Source organism: Syngnathoides biaculeatus, chromosome 23 (assembly GCF_019802595.1).
Source record: "Syngnathoides biaculeatus isolate LvHL_M chromosome 23, ASM1980259v1, whole genome shotgun sequence".
Taxonomy (NCBI): Eukaryota; Metazoa; Chordata; class Actinopteri; order Syngnathiformes; family Syngnathidae; genus Syngnathoides; species Syngnathoides biaculeatus.
The window spans coordinates 6,903,831-6,927,066 of NC_084662.1; the positions used below are offsets into that span (position 1 = coordinate 6,903,831).

Here is a 23,236-nt window from a genome sequence, read left to right on the forward strand (position 1 = left end):
GGATGAAATTAGCAACATTTGTGCTTGACGGGGCCATTTGTTTTGCGCTCTCTTTTTTTTTTTTGATTGATTGATTGTATATTTCAAAAAATAAAACTTGTCAGTGATACTTTTTGTGTTACAGTAACTCAGAAATAGGAACTGAACCACAAACTCTCCTCTTAACTCCATTACAAAAAAAAAACATTTTGCCGTAAAACCCTCAGGCCGTGGATTAGTGTATTTTGCACACACACACACACGCAGAGCACTTAAAATTCGATCATGTACAACCGTTGCAGATGATTAAAATGTGGTAAACTGACATAATTTTCCCCTTTTCCTCTGATAATGATCAAATATGTGCAACCGATGTTTGAATGAAGTCTTATCAAAGGACTTTTTTTCCTCCCTGTGTGTGCACAGTCACGTCCCCTAGTTATAAGAGGGTGTGCGCACTTGTGCAAGCACATGATCTCAATTGTTCATTTTTACTTAACCCCTCTCAAAGATCTTTTATGTTCAGCGTACCTCACAAGTGGGAAACTGCCACCGGCGGGATGATTTTGTGACGGTTCTGGCGAGATGACGACGCAAAAAGGTAGATAATACTTTTTTTATGACAATTTTTTTTGTATTCCCCACAGGCAGGATGAAAGGGGCCCGCCCCAGTTTGCAATGAGGCCACTCGGGCGATTTGTCAAAATGACAGATGGACAATCTGATAAAATGCAGGCCCAAGTTCCGTTGACGCCATCCAAGAGAGTTATTGATTCTACTATTACATTTTGGCCGGTTTGCTAAGCTTTTGGATCAGTCCAACGCATATGTCAATTGAGGGTGTCGGGGACGTACGAAATCCTCTCGTAAACGCGGCCCGTCGTGCACTCGCGCATGGAGAGGCTTGTACCTCGTTTGGCAGGGGTCAAGACATCGTATTCATAAATCCACATGAATTTGTCAGTTGATGTCAGCGGCGAGGTTCCCACGTCTATAACTCAATCTGCATTCTGTTGAGGCGGAGGACGAGTCGCGAACCAAAACGGCAGCACCAGAAACAATTTCAGATGAATTACATTCAGGCGAGCGTCCCACACTGTTGTGTAAGGCCGTGTTTATGTTTCATAATGTCGCGCGAGTCCGCGTTTACGTTCCAAAATGTTTTATGCGTCGGCGTTCATGTTCTACAACACTGTGTGCACCATTCATGTTAATTCATGCTTGGCAATATTGCGTGCGTATGTTTGTTTCACAATGTTGTGTGCATCAGTGTTTATATTCCACAATGATGTGTGTCCGTGTTGATGTTCCACAATATTGAAGATCATTTGTCTGCATTAATGTTTATGTTCCACAATGTTGTGTTATGTTCAACAATATTGTGTGTTTATGTTCCAATGTCCCTTTTGAAGCCCCCACAAATAGTTTATCTTTCCAAATTACTTGATCGCCCATCTGCTAGTGAGTAAAAAAAATGACCAAACCAAAAACTTTTAAGTTGCATTTGAGTGAATCTAACCTGACAAAACCGCAGTAGTCATCCTGCAAGCAAATTTGTTTTTGGTGATACTGTAAAACGAGCTGGCGACAAATAGAGGCCGACCGATTCAGTGCGGCGAGACCTTCCCGGCGGCAATTAGTGGCCGCGTGCATAATGAGGCCTCATTAAGACACGTTACAACAACAGCGGCGGAAATTGAATGTTTTCATTTGCGGCGCCTTTTCTTTAATTGAGCCAGCCGCTTCCGTTTACGCCCGCAGGACGGGCCTTAATTTGCGGCGAATGACTCGGAGAAAGCAAAACCGTTTAGGCCACGTCAGATGGAGGAAAATGTTCGTCAACGGGGTGAGAATTCGGCAAGAGGGCCGCAGCTCAGGGGAAAACCCGTTAATTACCTCGACGTGTTTGTGTTTACCTGACCCTCCCGCGTCTTGCGTAAATAAGTTGTCGTGACCGTGTTCGACGGACGAAGAAATGAATTTGTGCGACGTGAACTTCTGTGTCGCGGTGTTTGAATCCATTAAGCGATGAACTGTACACAACTGGTGCAGCAACACGTGTAGAAAGACTGTAATGGTACTCACAGTCGTGTTCTTTATCCCCGACGCACAATGACAAATATTAGTGCTGTACTAATGAGCCGACAGAGGAGTTAAGACCTTTCAACCAACAGTATATCAGGTTTGTACTTATATGATCATCGGTGAACACACCACAATGAGCAGCACAAAAGCCGTTTGCTCGATACACTCTTACAAAAACTTTCATTCTTTTAATTCTAATTAATTATATCATTAGGCAGCCATTTGGTTGTGAATTTCATGCAAACAAGCCTTGCAAAGACGACCGTTTCACCGCTCAACACGAAACTGGGCGGACGTGATCATCATAACTGGACTGACAAAAATGTCCCAAATCAAACAGAAAGGCGGCCGTTATGGGTTGCATTCCACGGTACACATTAGGGGAGGGGTGGGAAAGCACCCCATCTCCACCAGATACATGGATGATCGTACATATTTTTTTTACGTCTCCAGAGTTAGGAGGATTTGTCAAGAGAGGGTGGGTTTGATTCAGATCCCGGCCCACCCTTGCAATCCACCTAGAAAAAGAGCAGAACTCTTCCAGAGGGTCTGGGTCCGAATCTTGGCTCCGTAGCGAATCCACCTTTCCTCCCACATTGTGTTGGGAACTCTGATGAATATCCATCTCAACCCCCGAGTCATAAAACTATGAAATCCAACACAGCAGAAACAACAAAAGAGTTTATGAGGCCAATCAGTTACACGGAGGAACAGAACCGGGAAAAACTAGCGCCTGACAAAAAAAAAAAAAAAAAAATATGGAAGACAAAAATTCAAAACGTAAGGTTTTCTTTTTCACATGTAAAAAGCAGATTGCATCCATCCATTTTCTGAGCCGCTTATCCTCACAAGGGCCGCGGGAGTGCCAGAGCCTATCCCGGCTGTCATCGGGCAGGAGGCGGGGCATACCCTCAACTGGTCGCCGGCCATCGCGGGGCACATCGAGACAAACATCCGCAATCACAATCACACCGACGGGGGCAATTTCGAGTCTCCAATCAGTTTTCGGGATGCGGGAGGAAAGGCACACAGGCACGGGGAGAACATGCAAACTCCACACAGGCGGGGCCGGGACTCGAACCCCGGTCCTCACAACTGTAATCAGCTGCTCCGCCGCGCCACCCATCAAGATTAACTGTTGATGAGAATCTCACATTTCCTCAAAATATCCATCAACACACGCATATTTGAACTTCATCTATTCCGTCGCTTTGACCCAATTTCTCCATCTTTTCCGCCCGAGACGAGATGGCTTTAGAGCGCCTCGTTGTCGCAGTGACGACGCGGCGGGATATATTCCGGCCTGGGTTTTTTGAAGCGGACATTTTTGCGGCTCAAACGTGTCGTTGTGTTCCTAGCTTAGGTATGGGATCCATTTTTCCTGTTCATTGGAGAGGAAAAAGGACACAACACAAAATGTAATGGCAAGTCGAAGACCGCCGTGAAGCTAGTCCACCCTTGACAAACTTACAAAACTTTATCGTTCGATAAAAAGGTTTTAATGACACATTTAAATACAAACCATTTTGGTCTCTTTCCGACATGGCTTCCACACACGGGGGTTGGCGCCGTTCCGTCTTTCCTAACAAATCCTCTGCGAGCGGACTTGTTTTTGGATTTTTTATGATCCGGAGGGGGGTGGGGGGGGGGGGGGTCGCGTCCGTGGCCCGCAGGCCCCAGCTTGTCCACCTCTGCTTAAGAACAGAACTCCGGTCCCTTTGTGACGTTTGAGCCCAAACGGATCAGTCGCTTTTCTTGGGCAGGCGGGCCTTCCGCTTGAGCTGCAGCGTCTTCAGCTCGGCCATGGTGGAGAAGGTCCTCCGCAGCCACACCGCCTGCGCACAGTCGGCGCTCGCTGATCAACGGGCCGACAACTTTCACGCGCACTCGCGATAGGTGAAAAGCGGCGATTGGAGAGAGACGGTATCAAACTTTTTTTTTTTCCTCTCTCCTCTTGTATGGTTTCAATTTGACACGCACACAACTCGCGGCAGCGCTCTAAAAGCTTCAGGACAGCGTTTGGCTACTAGCTATCAGCTAGCTAGCTTAAATGAAAACATAAATAGCATAATTCCCGGCCTACAGAGCGCACTTGATTATATAAGCCTCGGTACAAAGAAAGAGTTTAACGCTAACGCGGCGCTCGCGTTAACCTCCTTCTGTCTACCGAGGCTGATAACCAGGTGCGCTAACGCTAGCGCCGCATCACCGCATAAACCGCAGGCTTGAAAGCGTGTGGAAAAAAGTCGCGCTGCCGGTTCTGAAAAGTCTCCCTGTGATTAACGCGCAATGCGCACATGTTTTGTGAACGTCCGGGCAGTCTGAAACATCCCCGTCCATGCTTCAACGTGCGCCATTCGACAACTTGTCGCCGAGTGCTCGTGTCCGCTACGGACGTCTCAGAATGACGCACACAGCGAACGTACAAATATGTGTATATATTTTTATCAACAAAGTATGTTAGCTCCCTCGATGTAGAAGAAGGGGAACTACGAGACTGGGGGATTTCCCAGTACGTCTGCTACGTACACAGAGTTCCCCCGTTAGTAACGCATGCGCATTAACCACAAGGAGACATTTCAGCACGGGGGAGCGCTCAGACCGTCACGCCGGGAATTCCGGTAAATAAATCTCCAGTGAAGCAGCTCTGTGACCAGAGGCACTTGAGAAATTTTTCATACAGAGACAAATATGATGGCATTATCAATTAGCATTAGCATTAGCGCGATTAGTCAGCCAAGTCCAAATCTGTACCTTTGGCTCCATTTAGACATTTATATTGCGCAAAGAGTTTACTGAGGAGCTGAGGCCCTCTCTGGATATTTGTCTGTCTCGTATCACACAAAAGGGAATTAAATATGACGAGATAATCAATAAGCACTCACCACGATGATGACGGCGTTGAAGAGCAACGGGATGGAGAAGACCAGCGATATGAACATGCCCTTGGAGTCAAAGTAATGGAACTCGGAGAAAGACCTGCAAACGGGTGCTTGTCAAACAACGCACATCATCATAGCAATTATTCATATTGATATCGTCAGCTCACCTCCAGTTCATCGCCGCTAGTTCGTTTAAATACTCTGCGCTGTACACCAAGGCAACTGTGGGAGACACAAACAGGGATAAAAGACTTGTGTGTCGACGTCAAAGCAACGCGTCACATTAGCTTATTAAAAGTGTGTAAATTTGCAAATAAAATTGGTGAAATTTTGTGAAAACAAAGCCTGATTAAAATTTAGTAGAAGTCTGTTTTGCATTTACTGGACATCAAAACCACAATTTCAGTAAAAACAAAGACCGCTGTGTTTCATTAAACATTTTCATTCGACACGCATGCTCCACATCTCAGTGGCCCATACATTTTTTTTTTTTATTCATATACTCTATATCAAAATTCATCATCAAAATAATTTAAAAATGTTTTAAACGTTTCAATTTGAACTCAGACGACCAGTTCAAGGTGCAGTCTGCTTTTTGCCAGATGATAGCTGGGATAGATTGTGACAGTCACGCGACCCTTGTGAGCATGAGCGGCTTGGAAAATGGATGGATGGATTGGTTCTCCAAAGTGGTAGTATTTCCACTAGCGGTACGGGGGCTCCCTCTGGTGGTATGCCAGATAATCACTGCCCATAAAGTTGAATTGTATTGAAATATAAATGTGTCATATTAAAATTAACCTTTGTTTTTAAACTTTTACAATTCCATGTGCGATGCGTTTGAACCACAAGAATACTTTTGTACGGGCAATACTGTTTTGTGCACTTACGTATGAGGAGGAAGTGGCAAATCTGCGCTCTGTAATACTTGCACGTCAGCACAGTCAGGAAAAGACAAACTATGTGAAAGACAACACCGGCAATCAGCCACGGCTCCGACCACTTCACCTAAAACAATAACACAAATAAAGTCAAATAACGACAATAAATTTGATTGTTTAGACGTGATCATGCAAAGGCTGCGCGAGCATGTCAATAAAGTTGAACCTACAGAGACGAGGAGCGTCCAAATGGATGTAATTCGTATATTGCTGAATTCATCTACGGGCACGGAGCTGACGTTGACGGGTTTTGGGCTCGCCATGAAAACAAATAAGACAGAAAAGATTGCTAAATATGTAGCCTAGATTTTAGCATGTCAACAAAGACGAATGACGTCACCACTAACCTTTGCCGTCGCACTTAAATGACGTCAAAGGACGTACGAAAAGGAATTACCTGTAAATAAAGAGAAGTAAAATAGACATTGAATTATTTATTGAAAATGCACACATTTGCCCGTTTGTATAGTGTAGTTTGATTTGTATTCATTTCACCATGTTTGATATAACAAAAGGCAACTCGCCTCCTTACATAATTTGTAAAAATGTACTTCTTCCTCACCTAAAAGTAGTTTTTTTTTAGCAACTTGAAAATTTCATCTTAAATCAATAAATTTAATAATACCACGGGATTAAAGTAGTTGTATTACAAAAGAAGAAAAAACATATTATTTATGCAATAATGGTACGAGATTTAAATGGTAATTTTGACATGTGCGTTCTGAAAATAAATCAAAGTATTACACGTTTAGTTAAGTCATAACATTATAATAAAACGCAGTCATTTGAGAAGGAGTAAGGTGTCATTCTTTGGGATCTAAGTTGTAGCTCTTGTACTTGTTACAATCAACAAAAACCAAACAATAATACACATGTACCAACCAAAAAGAGTTTATTTGATGAAAATGAAGTCAGTGTAATATTAATAATAATGCATGAAACTTGCATATGCAGAAAAAATTAATTCTATACAAATAAAACCATTACAACATGATATTAAAGTCATAATTTTCCAGTAGTGTTGTAACACAATGTAATTACATGAAATGTAATACCAAAAAAAAAAATCATCATTTTATGAAAAAATCATAATTTGCAGAAACAAAAGATGCTTCGACTATGGATTAGTGATCACAAATTAATACGCGTCACTGCAAAGAAGAGTGAAGTCCCGTTGGACTTTTTTTGCGACTCAAGATTTGAAAACATGTCCATGATGGTTTCACGTCATTTCTTCTGGTTTGTTGAGGTTCTGTTCCTCGCAGGGCCAAACTCCGGCACAAAAGCGGCAACCGCAGCGATGGGCGCAGCGTAGCCCAGAGCGAAATTGTACAGCCCGAGCATCAGGCACTTCCAGGTGGATTTTAGGGCTTTGCCCACATTCTGCAAGACAAAGACATAGAAAAAGGCTTTTGTCCCCAACGGCCCAAGGGGCCAACGGGCCTCGTTTTACCGACTCTCTTCCCATCATGGCGAGACCTGAACGCCATTGTCTCCCGACCTTCCGCTAACAGGAAACGGCTGACTGCTCGGAAGTCACATGACCTGCAAAAATAACTCCAAACTTCTTGCATCCATGTAGCGCATGCTTGGGTTGTTTGAGCTGGACTGTGTGCTTTGTTACTTTAGCCCTACAGTGGAGGCCAGTACAATAACGTAAAAGTGTTCTTCTTCTTCTTCTTCCAAGCATCTTCCACAATTTTTTCTTGACATTTTATGTTTTTTTTTTTTTGTTTGTGTGTCTGGACGTTATTGGTGGCATTTCCTTTTATTTCTAACGGTTCACAGTTATTATCTATTTTGCTGAAATATTGTATTTATGCAATGTATTTTATTTTATATTTTGAATTTAACATATATGCTTGACATTTAGTGTACGGTTATAAAGACAGAACGATAACATAATTAAATCGGATGTAAAAAAAAAATGTTTTTTTTTTTTGCATCATGATGAAATCATTGCAGCCCGTTCTGGTTGCACGACTTGGCCACCCAGTGGCAGTATAACGCAGTCGTGGAGACAAACCAAGAAGAGTTTCACAACTACTGTAAGCGAAACAGAAATTCGCTATAATGTTATTGGGTTTTTGCAAAGGATAAAAGTGATTTTTTTTCCTATTTCTACCTGTGTTTATGCACATTCTGTATTTAAATATCCGTTGCTTGAGACATTATAACACCGCCACGTAGGTGTTAGCTCATCTATAACATTACCCATTATGTGTTAGCAGTAAGCTATCAAACTTGTAGAATTTGTTTTCTTGTTTTCTGTTTAATTGGACAATAAACTTCCACAAAAATCTTGAGCCCTCTTTTTTTTTTACAGAGTTGCTCATTATCTGCCAGTAAGTAGTCTGCATCTGTAAGTCTGGTATCTCGAAAAAACTCTTGAGGTCCATCTGAAGGCAGCACTGTCAATGTAAAACGTGGATGACTTCATAGCTGATTTCAATGTGTGATTATTCAAGCGAGATATGCGACATGAATATGAACGCGCACCGACCTTGTGGACTTTTTTGTACTTCTCCTTCTTGGTCTGCTTCTCCTCCTCCGCTTCCTGCTCGACGAGGGGCCGGTAGCGCTCGGCCCGAAGAGTCAAACGGGCCCCCTGGGGCTGTTTGTGCGGCCTCTGCTCGTCCTCCGCGCGGTCCACGCGTCGCCGGTACGAGGCCGCCGCCGCGTCCCGGTGCCGCGGCCTCCGCCGAGGAGCTCCTTTGGGCTTCATGGCGGTTATGAAGGATGTAGCGTCGGGCTCGGCTGGCGGGGGGGATGTAAACAAGCTCCTCAGCAGTGATTGGAGGGGTGGTGGGTGGGGGGCACCCCGCAGCTGTCATGTGCTTGAGTGCATTCCATTGGACTGCTGGGGAACTGAGAGTCCTCCTCTTCATTTGGTCTTCCAATATTTGATGCGTAACAAACTGAAATAAGCATAATGACCTTACCATATTGTTTTTTTTTTTTGGGGGGGGGGGGCTGTCTTTCTGATTTCTGTTCAGTTTTCAGTTGGTGTTGGACATTTTATGTTCACTGGGCCCCATTAATTGGCGTAATGACAATGCAGTAGTCCTGAAAATCTGTTGGGCAGCGACCATCTATTTATAATTTAACAAATATATATTTTATGCATAATATCAATACAGCATATGAATTTGAGGTGCAGCTGTTTTTTTTTTTTTTCTACTTGTGATTGGTATCCTCACGTTTGGGACCGTAGTATCTGGGACTTTGAATGTGTGTGGCTCTAAAAACACAGGCCCAGGCCCTGTGGAGTGACATGGGAATCAGCCAATGAGAGCGCGCCAAGTGGCTAACCCGTTAGCCGGTTGGCAAACTGAGTGCGGTCGTGCAGTTTGTGTACAAATGTGCTCGTTACAGCTTCATTTTGTTCCTGTTTATTGAATTATTGGATTGAAATGACACAAATATTTCCCCACCGTTCCAAGACGGTCCAAACACGGGGTGATCCGCTAGCTTCCTTTGCATTTTCTTGCGTTGTAAATCGCGCACGGCAGTTTTTGCCACTGCTCACAAGTGTCCGCTTCAATGTTTTTTTTGTCGAATAAAAGATTTTTGCTTTCTCCACAACAAAAAAGTTAAATGAGACAAGATCAGAAGTTTCTTGGTGAAGGCTATTTTTTGGTGCCTTTGTTAAAATATAATAATACAGACAAGCAGTTAAGAACCAAAATACAAGACTCAAATTGAATGTTCCGAGCCTTTGTGGTTGATTGCAACGGACGCTCAAAATGAGGCACAACCGGGCTTATATCTATACAACTGGTTAAATCTGGAGTCCGGACTTCTCTCGGGGCGAGTCTCTCAAGGCCAGAAACTTCTTCAGTTTGAAGTCAAAGTCGACGGGGCACTCGCTGGGGAGCTTGTATTCCACTTGCATGGAGGAGCTCAGGTAGGGAATGAGGGCGCAGTCTTCCTCAAAGGAGGCCAACTTCTTTTTGTACATCTGGCGGATGTGCTCTGTGCTGTTGTGGTTGAACGCTGCGCAGAGAGAGGGGGGGGGGGGGGAGGAATTCCGTCTTAAAAGCAACTACTTTGAGTTGCATCATTTGCCGGCAGGAATTGACGACTTCATTCAGTGAATGAAAGCGAGAGGCAGATTAAGACAAATCACAATTTGGAAGTAAATCACTAAACTCAACCACATGCTGCTTCACGCACCGATGAAGGCGAAATCTGCCGTCCCATTAAACATAAAACAAAGAGAATCACAGGTTGCGTACGTCAAACCTTGGTTTAGGAATGTCCTCGCTAGCTTAATGCTAACACATAATGGAAAAGGCCATCGCCATGGTAATTATTAGCATGCTTGTTACAGTGTTATAACCATTTAAGCAACAGAACGCAAACAGTGGAGCAACATATATAGCAAATTTCCCCATTGTGAGAATAATTAAGGTTATTTTATAATCTTGGGAAAAAAAAATCACAATACTCACATGCATGTATGCTTTATCCTCTGCTATAAAAACAACAAATAATACGACTGCAGCTTATTGATTATTGAGAGCAGCGGTGACTCTTCAATGGTGTGTATGGCTATTATAATGCCCAGGATGCAGAAACTGTTGAATGATTTACCTTTTATGCAATGATATTTTTACAATGTTTTTCCTACTAATTACAATGTTGTATAGAAATCGTAGTGCATAGAAAAATATTCTTTTTTTTTTTTTTTTGGGGGGGGGGTGGAGTCCATAATGGATCATATCAATGGGGGAAGATGATTTGCGACACGAGTTCAACTCCAGGCAGCAGCGCACGGAAAATCCATTTGCGCTTTGTCAAGTCGAGTACCTTTCATGTAGAAGGCCACGTAGTGAAGAGCGGACCGTTCCATACTGAAGAAGGGAAACTTGGGTTTGAGGCACCCAACGGCCGTCATGGCCTTGATGACGGCCACCGCCGCCCCCTGCGGAGCAGGCCGAAGGTCTCACAAACGCACTTCCCGCCTCGGGCGCTTGACATTTCCGAGCGCTTCTGACCTGTTCCAGGTAGCCCAGCGTGGGGAGCGACGTGAGCGGGATCGGCTCGCACAGCGGCGGAACCTTACTGGGCAGCTTGAGGTCCCAGTACAGTTCCGGAGCGCTTGAGGAAGCACGAATCGGAGCCGGTCAACGGACTGATGCCGAGCGGCGCAAAAGGGCGCGCGGAGATTCTGCCTCACCTCAAAAACTTGTACTGCTTCTGCTTCGTCTCGCAGGTGTACAGCCGCCCTCGGTATTCCACCGCGTATTCCGTGCTGCCGTGGACCAGCGCTTCGTACCTGAGGAGGGAAAACCGTACGGAAGCGGGACTGAGGTTGTCATTTATAAGTGATACAGAGCATTGATTCAGTCCATTTGTTGCAGGTTTTTGGGATGTGGGCGGAAACCGGAGTGCCCAGCGAAAAGCCACGAACACAGCGGAACTCCAATTGTGCTGCGTGTGGCCTGCAAACTCAAATTTGAGTTTTGCCTCCTTAAAGAGGGCGTACCTGAGTTTGCCATCCAGATACGTGACAGGGCAGAAGCCTTTCATCTGCGGGAATCTGCCCTTCACCTCCGCCTCGGTTAACTTTCTGGGCAGCCAGTCCGCTTCGGGGAGCGGGCGCGGGCAGCCCGGGGCGACGAATTGATCCGGGTTGGCGAGGAAGCTCTGCCGCAAAATGAAACCTTCGCTCTTTGGGCTTCGTATTTGCAAGCGTGCAAGTTTGTTCTCGGGCTGACCTCCAAATGCTCCGTCCCACACATCTTGAAGTAGCGCCTGTTGTATTCCGCGGCGTACATCAGGGATGCGGTTTCGGAGCAGTCCACCAGGTGGTCCTGCAGGGCCAGGCACACGGGGCAGTAGTGGCCAAACTCTCCCAGCTGACGCTGAAACTCTTTGGGTGTGACGCACAGCCTGTTGATGCAGCCGGCCTGGCCTGCATTATTAGAAGGTCCGGTTAAAACTCATTGGCTGGTCCCGCCTTGGCCGTTTGAGGACTTACCGCTCCTGGTCCTCCTCAGGTAGGTGTGGATGTACTCCATGCTGACGCTGACCTCCTTGATCAGGCGCTCCCATATGTACCACTTGCTCTTGAGTCCGTCCATCTGGATCCAGTTGTCATACTGCTGTCGGAAGTGCTCGCTCATCAGATGCGCTTCCTGCCTGTAGCAGGTGTCGCGGACGTGGAGGATCTCGGCGCTGTCGTGCATCGGGTGGGGCCTGCCGCGAAAAAAAGCGTCGCCGGCGTCAGAAAGCGGCAGTTTGCCGCCCGCGCCAGTCCCACGTTCCCTGACTTGTTCTCGTCCATCTTGCTCGCGAGGCCTCGCTTGAGCACCTCCACCGTCTGCAGCTCCATCTCGACCACGATCATGGGGATGATGCTGTTGGACTGCATCAGCTCGGCTTGCTTCATGGTCATGGGAAAGCCGTCCAGCACGTACCTGGAAGCGCGTAAGGCAGAACTCAGCAGACGTGCGTCCGATTGGCCTCAGGATTTCTCATCTTACCTGCGATCGAGTCCGCGCATCACGATAAAAAAAAAAAAAAACAACTGGAAATCAACACTTTTGCTTGTACGGTGTGCTCAGAGAATCTCAATCTCAGCATCACACGCACATCATTTTCTGAGCGAGGGCGCTTCTGTGATTGGCTACATTGTGTTCCACGGTACAATTCCGGGCGTCATCATTCGGGAAGACGTTAGCGTCCCCCGTACACATAAAGAGCGTTCCTTATCTAAGGGACTTTCAGACTCTTAAAACCGGAACCTCGGAGCTCAAGACCATTGTGGTGCATTGTGGTGTTAGTGTTCTTGCAACACACCCTTGTGTACTGCAGACCAAGCTCATGAGCACCTTCTCCAGGCACTGGATGGCCAGTTCATCCGGGACCACCAGGCCCTGGTGGAGATGCTGCTTCATCTGCACCGACAGGTCGCTGTGCTCCTGCTCGTCGAGAATGCGCCGCATGACGCCGCCGATGGACAACAGGTCCAAGCCGTACCTCTGCGCGAACATCGCTGCCACTGCGGGGACGGCGCGGAATGTCTCAGAAGCTCGCCGTGCAAACGTTGAAGGAGGAACAAATGGGACGGGAAGGGACTCACTGCTGGTTTTCCCCGATTTGGGGGGTCCCACCACGGCCATTTTGACGGGAAGCTTCGGGGAGGGCTTCGACTGCCTGAGGTACTTCAAGGGGTTGAGCATGAACGCTCGTTGGTTATTCTTGGAGCCAAAAAAGTAAATATACTGGTTGAAGAGCACTGGGAAGGCGCCGTCCAGAGGCCACAGCACCGGTTGGATGAGGTCTCCTTCATTGTAGCGCTGGGTGGAACCGCAGACAAGAAAAGAAGATCAATAGTTTTTCCAACTTCCCAGGCCCGCCCCCTTTTCACGGAAAACGTCCCGAAAGGAAACAAGATGACTTTCTGGGCGTCTTCACAAACAAAAACGATCGTCACGGCAACTGCAAGCTTACCTTGACCGGGTCCAAGCAGCCAAAGGCGCTGTGGAACTTGTACGAGTAGAGCAGCAGCAGCTGCGCCAGGTTGTACGAGATGGGCTGGCACTTCTGGAAGAGCGACTCGCGGTTGGCCTGCAGCGGCTCCACTTTCAGGAGGAGCTGGCGCCGAACGACGCCCGTCTTGCGGGAGGCGTTGATGGAGATGCGGGGGATTTTGAGCTCGCTCAGAACCTCCTGCGCGTTGAAAATAAAACAACACAAACCTTTCCACATCACAACCACGCCAGTGCGGACCACGCTGTCCACACGCTCTCACTTTTTGTTTTTCCTCACTCCTACACCTTCTCTACGTGGCACGCACACACTCACAGCCAACAACGAGGCGCTCTAATGCGTCGTACATTCATAGGGATTTTTACAATTGATTTTCTTTGTGTTCTATTTCAATTATTTGCCACAATGTGAAATAAAGACGCTCCAATTGTGTCAGCCTACATGATGTAATGTTCGAATAATGGCAGCGAATGCTAATTTAACACCACGGCAAAGCGTGTGGCGGTGCTGTGCGTCTCTTTTACCAGGACGGTCGCCATGTTGTTGGAGTCGGCCACGTAACGTTCTTCGATCTCCGTGTTCAGCCTCTCGGTGGTTGCTTCCTCCACTTCGTCCTCTTCTTTGAACTCGTCGTACCGTTCCACGGGAAACTCCTCCTCCAATATGGCCTCTATTTCGTCCTCGATGTTTGTCGCGTCTTCTTCTTCCTCATCGTCCTCCCGGCAACTAAACTGTTTTTTGTTTTTTTTTTTTTTGGAGAGAGAGTTTAGAAGGAATACAAAAGAATCGGCGAAGAGCGGTGGAGGAGGTGGCTTACTTTTGCGGCTGTTGAAGAGGCTTCTTTCTCCTCCATGAGTTCTGCCCTCCTCTTCACAATATTCTCTTCCTGTATCGACGACAAATTGTCAGAATTTCCATACAGGCCGTCGTTATAGCTCATCTCGAGCAAGCAATATTTTCGTTGTATCGAAATATGTGCCTGAATGGCGACTTTGACATTTGGCTTCAAATTGACAAATAATAAACATTTTTCACTATGATGTGTTTTACGCTATTTCAAAGACAACGTGACCATGAACATTACTTTGTTTTTATTCATACTGTTTTTTTTTTTTTTTTTTTTTTTTAATTTCTATGCATTCCTCAACCCATACATTTCTGAGTTGCTTATCCTCACAAGTGGGGGGAGTGCTGGAGCCTATCCCAGCTGTCATCAGGCAGGAGGCCGGGTACACCTTCAACTGGTCGCCAGCCAATCGCAGGGCACATGGAGACAGACAACAGTCGCACTCACAATCACACCGAGGAGCAATTTTAGAGAGTCCAATAAATGTTGCATGTTTTTGGGATGTACGAGGAAACCGGAGTGCCCACCCGAAGAAAAGCCACGCAAGCACCGCGAGAACGTGCAAAGTCCACACAGGCGCGGCCAGGATTTGAACCCCGGTCCTCAGAACTGCGCAGCAGATGCGCAAACCAGTCATGCGGTGTGCCGCCTGTCTTTTGTTTGTATAAAACGTAGAAAACAGAACAACAGCGCCAGCTGGTGGACCCAGTGGGGTGCTGCCCCTTCTGACACTTAAGTCTTTCTTTCGGTAACAGACAGACAGATGAAGAGTCGCTCCAGGGCGGGATTGTGCACAACCCGGGTTGTCAGTTAAGTCTCCGTGACCAGGAAGTATTCCGCCTCCGTGTTTTGGCTGCCTCACCCGAGCCTTGCGGTGTATCTCGCGGAGGACGTCGAGCAAAGCCTCGCGCCGGTCGCAGAGCTCTCGCCACCTCTGCCAGAATTTGGGCAACAGGCGCGCCTGGACGTCCTCCACGCCCGCCATCAGGGTGACCACGGCGTCGGGATAGAGCTGATGCTGCATCATGTGCTGCACTTCCTCGGTGTTGTGGGGGAAGCCCTCCAGGATGAAACCCGTAGACCTGAAACAAACTCCCGGCTGTGAAATCGACCGGACAATTGAGAATTTTGTTTTTACGTGTGTGCGTGTTACATGTAAGGCTCCGTTTTCCAGTATGGATTGATGACCTGATCCAGGACATGTGAACTGAGTGGAAGGTCATCAGTCAAGTAGGCTTTAATACCAATTTCCTCATCAGTCAGTCCCGCATCCTCCTAATGGAAAAACAAACAAACAAAAAAGATCCACCGTAAAGGGAAAAGGAAGACACCATTAGCGTAATTAGCTGCTAAGCTAACCTCAGGCGGCTCCACGGCTTCTTCCCCTCGGGCGTCCTCGATGGTGGACTTCAGGGCCTTAAGATGCTCCTCTGTGGACTCGTCGGCGGGGATAACGCGGTGCTTGATCTTTGGCACGAGCAGCATTTGAAGCTGCTCCTTGAACTGAATGTGGAAGAGGCCGAGTTGCTTGGCGAGCCACTCGCCTTGAGTGGTCTTGCCCGAGCCGCGGCATCCCAGCAGAAATATCCGCAGGGCAGGAGGCTGAACAAACACGTGGAAGATTACAATACATTCAGCAATTTTATTTTGTATTTTTTTTTTTACCTCGTCATCATCCGGTTTGTACCTTCAGAAGCTCATTTTGTCCGACAAACTGCTCCGGAGTGAGCAGGAAGGATTCCCTGGCGTCTACGTTGGAAAAATAGTAGACCTTTTCTCGATACTTTGCTGAAATCTCATCCGTGCAGGGGACCAGCGCATTCTGCTTGTTGAGCACCACCGGGCAGAAATTGAAGGTATCGCCGAAAGACCTCTTGGCGTTTGCGTCTCCAGGAGATTCCGACTTTTGGACGGAGAAACGGACAACACATTTTAAAAGCAATAAAATGATCCGTGCAAGGCAGGATGTTGAATAATGGCGACAAAACAGAGCAAGTGGGGTCCAAAGCAACTGGAGACTGTTGTTAACTTTGAATGTGTGTGGCTTTAAAAGGCGAGGCTGGCCCGTTGAGGTCAGCAAATGAGAGTGGAACGTTAGCTCAGGATAGCGGCTAGCTTTTTAATGGCTAACCGTTAGCCCGTCTGCTCCATCGGGTCTTTGGTGTGGCCGTGAAGCGAGTGTAGGAATATGCTTGTTACTTGTTGATTTTGTTATCGTTTGTTCAAGAAAGTGATTAAAAATCCACCATTGTTGTGTTTAAATCTATTTTTTTTTTGAACTAGAGGTAGTAGCCTGTATTACATGATCTAGCAATGTTTATATTATTACCACGGAGGTAGAGTTGTACAAGGCAATACCGACTTATTGTTTGCTCATTTTTTTGTTTTTGAATGTGAAATGATCCCACACTTTGTCTGTTTTGTCCCCTTCATTCCACTTATTGCATCAAGATTCTGCAGAAAATTGTGCAACAAAAATTTGCAAAATAAAATGACATATGTATGATGTCAAAATCTGTGACACAGTATGACTGCCAAGCATGAATCGGAATATGGCAACGTGGTGAGGCCGCAACATTTTCTTCTTCTTCATATTTGCCAGGAAGTCTGTATGTGCTGTGGCACGATGCTGCCCGTCGCAGGTCAATCTGGGTACGACGTCGAAATGACTTTTGGCCTGAGAAGGGTTGCGTCAGGAAGGGCATCCGGCGTAAAAATTGTGCCAAACGTATATATGCGTTCATCTGAGATGATACGCTGTGGCGACCCCGAAAGGGACAAGCCGAAAGGAAAACAACAACAACAGAGACAACAAAGCAGCAGTAAGCAGAAACATCAAATCACAACGGCCTATTTACTGACGTCTTCGTTCTCCTCCTCCTCCTCCTCTTCCCCCTCCTCGTCGTCCGTGTCCTTGTCAGATTCGTTTTCGTCGTCGGCATTTTCCAGATTTGCGATGGCTTCTATATCTTCCGCCTCCTCATCCAAGTCAACGGCAGAGAACTCTCTGGGCAAATACTTGAAGGACTCTGCGGGAACAGTTAAGAACAGACAATTTTTCTTCTTCCTTTTTTTTCCCCCAACGAGAATGAGGACGAGAGAAGATGGAAGGTCGTCCACAGGCTTCGCACTGACTTTCCATGAGCAGGACGATCTCGTCGAGAAGTTCTTCTGGGCTCCGGTCGGCGGTCTGCAGCACCGAGTGGCTCAAGCTGAGGGACTGCTGCAGGCCTTCCCATTCTCTCTTGAACTGATCCTTCTCCGCCTTGTGCTGGGGTTCATCTGCGGAAGCTGGACAACGGGGTCGAGATCAGGCTGCGTTTCACCACTCGGGATTCAGGAAGGCAACAGTGTTACCTTCAGGTTTTTCAGAGGCTGGAGTACCAGACTGATCTGCGGCAGGAACGGGGCAACATTAATAAAAGCCTCCCGACTGGCCTGCCTCTGCGCAAATAGCCGAGGAGGGGACTCTGCTTACTCTGATTGACCTCCGTGTGCATGAGACAGAAGAGGAAATCCGGAAGGATCCCGGCTCGTTGCAACGCCTCCAGCTGGGAGGCGTTCCTGGGAAAGTTGTCGAGCACCCAGCCGTTGCCCACGTCGGAACCCGCGTTGGTCGATTCGTTCTGTGCCCGAAAGGGGAGAAAAAAGAAAAGAAGGAAAGCATGGCTGAGATAAAGACACAGCGCTGCCTTGAGATATGAGTTTAAATCCTTCCACAACCACGTTCGTGACTCAAAATGCTCAGTCCATGGCCCAACCCCCCCGAAAAGTTGATTTAACTTGATAAAATGCATAGCGATAACATAATTTGACTCCTTCAGATGTGCACGACTTGGTTTTGAGGAGTACAACACATTCACACATACAAACGAATTTCACAAATCCTGCAGGTGACTTTAATAAACCTCAATGATATGAATATCATTCATTATTTTGGAGGGTAAAGAGCATATCCTTGTGAGTATTGCCATATTTTCTGTCCACGTGTGTTGATGCCCCGTTTGTGTTTGAATTTCCATTTCTTGAAGGGTTATAAAGCTGCCACTGTTGACGCTATTCTCTAGCTTGTCTATGGTGTTTCTTCTTATGTGTTAGCATGAAGCTAGCAGACTTGCATGATTTAACGTTTAGTTTGACAGAAGTTAGACTTTGATAGGGAGTGGCGTTAAAGAGCCTGAAGCTTCTTTTTTGAAGACGTGTTCGCCCTCTGTCAAACTGCTGAAGGGATTTGCGTTCCTTGCCTGGATGCTGAGTGAATCTCACGTTTTTGCTCTCAAGTCAAATCAAAAACTTGCCCGAGAGTCAGCTTGCATCTCGAGCAGCGACGGACAGTATCTGAATCTCACAAGGTCATAATTCAAGTTTCGGCTCGCGCTACGAAGCAAAAGCTTGGAAGGCGAAACGCGGAAGGATGCCCGTCTGTGCGTTTACATTCACACACAAGCATAGACAAAATGACCGTAGATAATAGACGTACTTCTCTTACGACCTTCATCAGAGCCTGAGCGTAGACCTCCTTGGCTGCGTCATGCTTTCTAGCCTCTTCCACCGTGGTTTGCACCATGGCCACCACTTCGGGATGGTCCTCTGTCACTGAGGACCGTGTTCCAGCGTGGCGTTGAGTACGTTTACGCTTCAATATTGCAAGCGATTCAAAACAAAACCACGAAAATGCCTGCTTACCTTCCACGGCAGGGGTTCCATCTGGCGAGGCAAAATATCAGAAGGAATAGAAATAATGTGGTCTGCAATGGTTCCCTTATTGTGAGAGCAAAAAGTAACAGCAACTTGCCAGAACTCGGTTGCTCGGTCTGCTGCTTGGTCCTGACTTTCTCCATGGCGGCTTGCGTGCACTCTTCTCTGAGTTTTCCCAGCCACTCCTTCTCCAGCTCCGCCACCAGAGGCTCCGCCAGTTTCTCCAGCTCCAGCACGGACACGCTGTGCCGCGCGCCCATCAGCCGCGCCAGCTCGGCCCTCCCCGAAGCCGCCGTACCGATAATGCAGACCCGGCAAGGGGGGCTGGGCATCGGGGGGAGTAGGTAGGGCCTGGGGTTGGCCACAAACTTATCGTAGGCTTCTTGGGACGAGAGGATGTACATCTTGTCCCGGAAACTGCAGAAGGTTTCAGAGGCAGAGGAGAGATTTGCCATATTGAAAGGGAAACACGACGAGTAAGTGTCATTTGAGATGAGAGCCGTCAGTCGGAATCAGAATCAGCTTGATTGGAATTTGTGGTCCCGCCCGAGTTGAGTACCAAAGACAATAGACGGACAGTCAATTGAGAGGAACGTCAGTCATATCTGTCATAAATGTCCTGATCAAAAAACGCATTGGAAAACTAGTTCTTGTTTGTTAGCAGGCCGGAACGGACGAATGGCAAGCTGACGAGAGCCTAAGAAGAAGCCTCACCCGACAGAGAATTCTGGCTTTCCCGGGACAAAGCGTCCTTCCTTCAAGGCGACCGGACAACTTCGACCCCAGCGGCTCCTCCTCCATCGGAAGCCCGGGACTAATATCCTGGAGGAGGACATGAACCTCAACAGATCCTCCTACAACCAGAAGGGTTTTGCGTTTTATTTGGATGCAATCTCAATTTCCTACAGGAATTTTTGGTTCCTAAATATGAACGAATCAGATTTGTCTTGGGGAGCTGAGCGGTTCGACTCCACTGGTTCCTCACTGCGAAAGGCGCCGCAGGACTGACCGTTTCGATGTCTTCGGGCAACTCTTCGTTCTGATGCAGGACCACAGGAACCGACACGCGCTGTATGGCCATTGATCCCAGGCGGGACAAGACAAACTGCAGACAAACCGGCGTCAGTAACCCCTGCCAAGCCGCCGTTTGTGCCAAGCCACTTACGAAGAGCAACTCATCCGGCGTGTTGGTTCCGTCCACCTCGAAAAGGTAGATCGGGTTGTGGTCCATCATGTAATCCTGAACGACAATATGTGGGCGTTACAAGACAGTGGAAGTTCTGTGAAGAGTGAGAATTTTGTACCTCCAGAGGTCTGAGGATGTTATCCTTGTACGTGTTGATTCGAAGAGAAGTATTTCTGGACTGACGTTCAGGGATCCACACCAGCTGGTCGATAGTGCACCTCGGGGTAATTTTTTCCTCTTCCTCTTCATCCTCGTCCTAAGCGAGACGATGCCTGTTTTTGACTTTTTCATGTGATGGTGATTTAAAAAATGGGTCGAAGCCCGCCCCCCGCAAGAAAAAAAGGGAATGGGAAAATGCCACACTAACTTCAACTCAGTGTCTAAATGCATTTGCGAGCTTTCTAGTTCCAGCAAGAGTGCTTTGAGGCGTATTTCAGACTGAGCAGGGAGCTTCGGAAGGGGATTTTACAGCCTCAGAAATCAGTCCGCCAGCCCCGTTCCAGACTTCACAGGGCGGACTTCCACCAAGGCAAATGATTTGTTGAAATTGGGACGCATGCACATTACCGCCACCACTCCAAGCCCGTTGGTGGCGATAACGTGCATCGCAAACTGGATCCCAACCGGCAGACACTTTACTTTTTCTGTATTTGTAAAGTTTACTAGATACCTGCGAGTCTTCCTTATCCTCCTCCTCCACCACTTCATCATCTATAAATCCCGTTACATGGAAGTCGCTGTCCCACTTCCACTGATCCTGATTGTACAGAAGACCTGTCATCGGGTGCTGCTTCTGACTCGACAGCCTCTGGACCAGGTCCTTGTCGGCACACTGGCAAGACAGCGCACAAAAATTTTTTTTTCTGTAAATTGTTAACAAACACCGCAAAGGAGGCTCAGTGATGCGTCACAACCTTGATGTTGATGATGAAGTCCGGCTTCAGTTTGAGCTTCCTGATCAGTTCCATTTGCTCGTCGACGCCGACGCCCTCTTCCGACATGAACGGGAGGCAGCTCAGCACGTAGCCTGCGACACGTGCGATTCAAACATTGCAGCGCGGTGATGATTTGCTGCGCATCCAAGCTAACAGATCCCTACCGTAGTGCTCAACTTTGGACGAGTTCAGCATGTCCAGTATGAGCCGGAGGACCATGTCTTCGGGCACGCTTTCGCCTGCGTTTAGGATCTCCAGGAGCTGCAAAATGATCCGCTTTAGTACAGATGCGAGAAAACCCAAGACGCACGGATCTGCCATCCACGTTTAAAAACCAAGAATACAAAAGAGGAAGTGTTGGCGGAACGATTCAAAATCGTCTTGCCTTGATGCCATCCTCTGTTTTAGATCTGATGTGGTAGTCGAGCACCTCCGTGTCTGCGATTGGGAAGCAGATGAATGAATAAAAAAATGGCATCTGGAAAAGACAGGCTGAGAGAAATTTTGCTTACCATCAATTAAAACACACCCCCAGGTATCTGCAATGTTTTTGGCCAGGGTGGATTTGCCAACACCCTGCAACAACGGACGTCACATATCTTTTGTTGCTGGGACGTTTTATGGGTAATAAAGGAAGCGTTTTTGTTAAACATGCCCGCTCGGTGATTATTTTTGGAATGAAATGCGTGAAATTGTCTTGACCACAATAACAGCACCTCAATTTTGCATTTTTGTTGTTTGTTTTTCGTTTCCTAAAACAAAACAGAGACACACCACCCTGCAGTCGGTAGAAAATGAAGTTATCTTAATGAGGAATGTTTGATTATTATTACCCCAAAACTGGACAACTTGCACCTCGGAGATTATCGTGGCTACCTCTGTAAATAGACAAGATTTATGTGTACACTGGCTCATTTACAGCCAGTACGAAAATATCCTCTTGCTCTGGCTCATCAACTTTATGTCCAGATTTTGGCCTGTTTTACTGCCACTTCCCCTTTCTTCTCACCTACCTGCTATGAACCAAGTGAAGCTATTGCTGTGAGGATTCTGCATGGACCGACCAGGACCCGATGTGAGGAGAACCACTTGGGGAAGGACGGCGCCCGAGTGGTTGGAAGGTCTGCCTCACAGTCGTGTTGCTCGGGGTTATGTAGACCAATGCTATATACATAGATCTTGCAAAATCAAAGCTCAAGGTGTGTTTACGATGTGTGGCTCTATTACACTGCCATTAACCTGTGTGACATTTTAAGTTGTCTCGCCTTCTGATGACAACTTCCGTCAATTTCTTTTTCAATTTTATAGCAAGGGGGGGGGGGGGGGGTGGAATGCTCCCTTGTCTTGCATTTAAACTGTGTAAGTGTTCTGGTCTATACAATACAATATTTACCGGCCTTCCGACCACGAGGAAGCAGGTGGGTTTGGAAAGTAGACGCTGCCTCTCAGCGTCATCTTCGATGAGGTTGTCCACTAGATCCATGCACCCAGTTTATCGCCTATAACACAGCACAAAAAAAGGTTCGGTTTCGACAAAATGGAGCAATTTAAGGCGTCTCTTACAGCAGAACATTTGTGCACTTTGGTGACGTCAGCGCGCGGCTCTCGGCCGGGTTTGATGCTGCAAAGTGGCCACGCGAATTACGCACTCGGTGGCGAGGGCTGGCTAAAAACGGTACACCGAGCAGACCGTGCATCACACCTTTTGCACCTACTGTACATTGATATGAAAAAGATAGCACAGCGTCCTTAAGAGCATTGCACACTATAAACGCGGTATTTATATCAAATAATATGGTAAATCTTGTCATGTTTCGACAAAATCTTTTTGGGGGAAAATTCATAGATTATTTTTTTTCTTAATTGGCCACATGCAGGCTTACCTTTTCTTGATAATTTTGAGATAGAAACAAGTTCCACCTGTTTGAATTGGAACTTTAACCGCAGCTCCTCTGTAACTTTAGCACGAACCTAACTTGGCAGTGGCGTTTGTTCCCATAGCAACTATCAACACACCTATCCGGTGAATGCTATCATACGTGATTGTGGCGGGCCACTATGGATGTGTGTACAATAAGGTATATAAAAGTAGCATTAACGTAAAATCGACGACAAATCGTATTATATCCACTATACATTGCTTAAAAAATGATATCGTTGCTTTTGGGCTTCTCCGCGCGCCG

The 23,236-nt window shown here is 46.9% G+C and overlaps 3 protein-coding genes across 6 annotated transcripts; all 3 read right to left on the minus strand.

The window, feature by feature from the left end:
• Window positions 1-3,576: 3,576 nt before the first annotated feature.
• tmem18 (transmembrane protein 18) lies at window positions 3,577-6,242 on the minus strand. The gene is made up of 5 exons (XM_061812367.1): window positions 6,058-6,242; window positions 5,837-5,954; window positions 5,114-5,168; window positions 4,950-5,043; window positions 3,577-3,899 (listed from the first exon to the last, which is right to left on the minus strand). The coding sequence occupies exons 1-5, from the start codon at window positions 6,148-6,150 to the stop codon at window positions 3,807-3,809; spliced, it is 453 nt and encodes a 150-aa protein (XP_061668351.1). The 5' UTR covers window positions 6,151-6,242; the 3' UTR covers window positions 3,577-3,806.
• A 318-nt stretch (window positions 6,243-6,560) lies between these two features.
• Window positions 6,561-8,681, minus strand: si:dkey-126g1.9 (required for drug-induced death protein 1). The gene is made up of 2 exons (XM_061812455.1): window positions 8,391-8,681; window positions 6,561-7,270 (listed from the first exon to the last, which is right to left on the minus strand). Exons 1-2 carry the CDS (start codon window positions 8,610-8,612, stop codon window positions 7,115-7,117), a joined length of 378 nt encoding a protein of 125 aa, XP_061668439.1. The 5' UTR covers window positions 8,613-8,681; the 3' UTR covers window positions 6,561-7,114.
• Window positions 8,682-9,284: 603 nt separating this feature from the next.
• Window positions 9,285-23,161, minus strand: ak9 (adenylate kinase 9). 4 transcript variants are annotated; one of them, XM_061812041.1, is made up of 35 exons: window positions 22,937-23,161; window positions 22,447-22,552; window positions 21,566-21,629; window positions 21,439-21,491; window positions 21,218-21,314; window positions 21,033-21,145; window positions 20,789-20,950; window positions 20,237-20,374; window positions 20,098-20,172; window positions 19,942-20,037; window positions 19,647-19,786; window positions 19,030-19,349; window positions 18,921-18,941; window positions 18,715-18,830; window positions 17,713-17,860; window positions 17,592-17,627; window positions 17,370-17,525; window positions 17,097-17,263; window positions 15,922-16,137; window positions 15,594-15,836; window positions 15,388-15,509; window positions 15,097-15,316; window positions 14,205-14,273; window positions 13,912-14,118; window positions 13,349-13,567; window positions 12,978-13,194; window positions 12,695-12,896; window positions 12,166-12,312; window positions 11,874-12,091; window positions 11,611-11,807; window positions 11,379-11,539; window positions 11,070-11,168; window positions 10,888-10,990; window positions 10,700-10,814; window positions 9,285-9,883 (listed from the first exon to the last, which is right to left on the minus strand). In XM_061812041.1, the coding sequence occupies exons 2-35, from the start codon at window positions 22,534-22,536 to the stop codon at window positions 9,669-9,671; spliced, it is 4,962 nt and encodes a 1,653-aa protein (XP_061668025.1). In that variant the 5' UTR covers window positions 22,537-22,552; window positions 22,937-23,161; the 3' UTR covers window positions 9,285-9,668. The 4 variants fall into 4 exon arrangements, with proteins under 4 accessions (XP_061668025.1, XP_061668027.1, XP_061668026.1 ...); XM_061812043.1 differs by lacking the exon at window positions 22,937-23,161 and adding an exon at window positions 22,635-22,720; XM_061812042.1 differs by lacking the exon at window positions 22,937-23,161 and adding an exon at window positions 22,617-22,717.
• Between the last annotated feature and the right edge of the window lie 75 nt (window positions 23,162-23,236).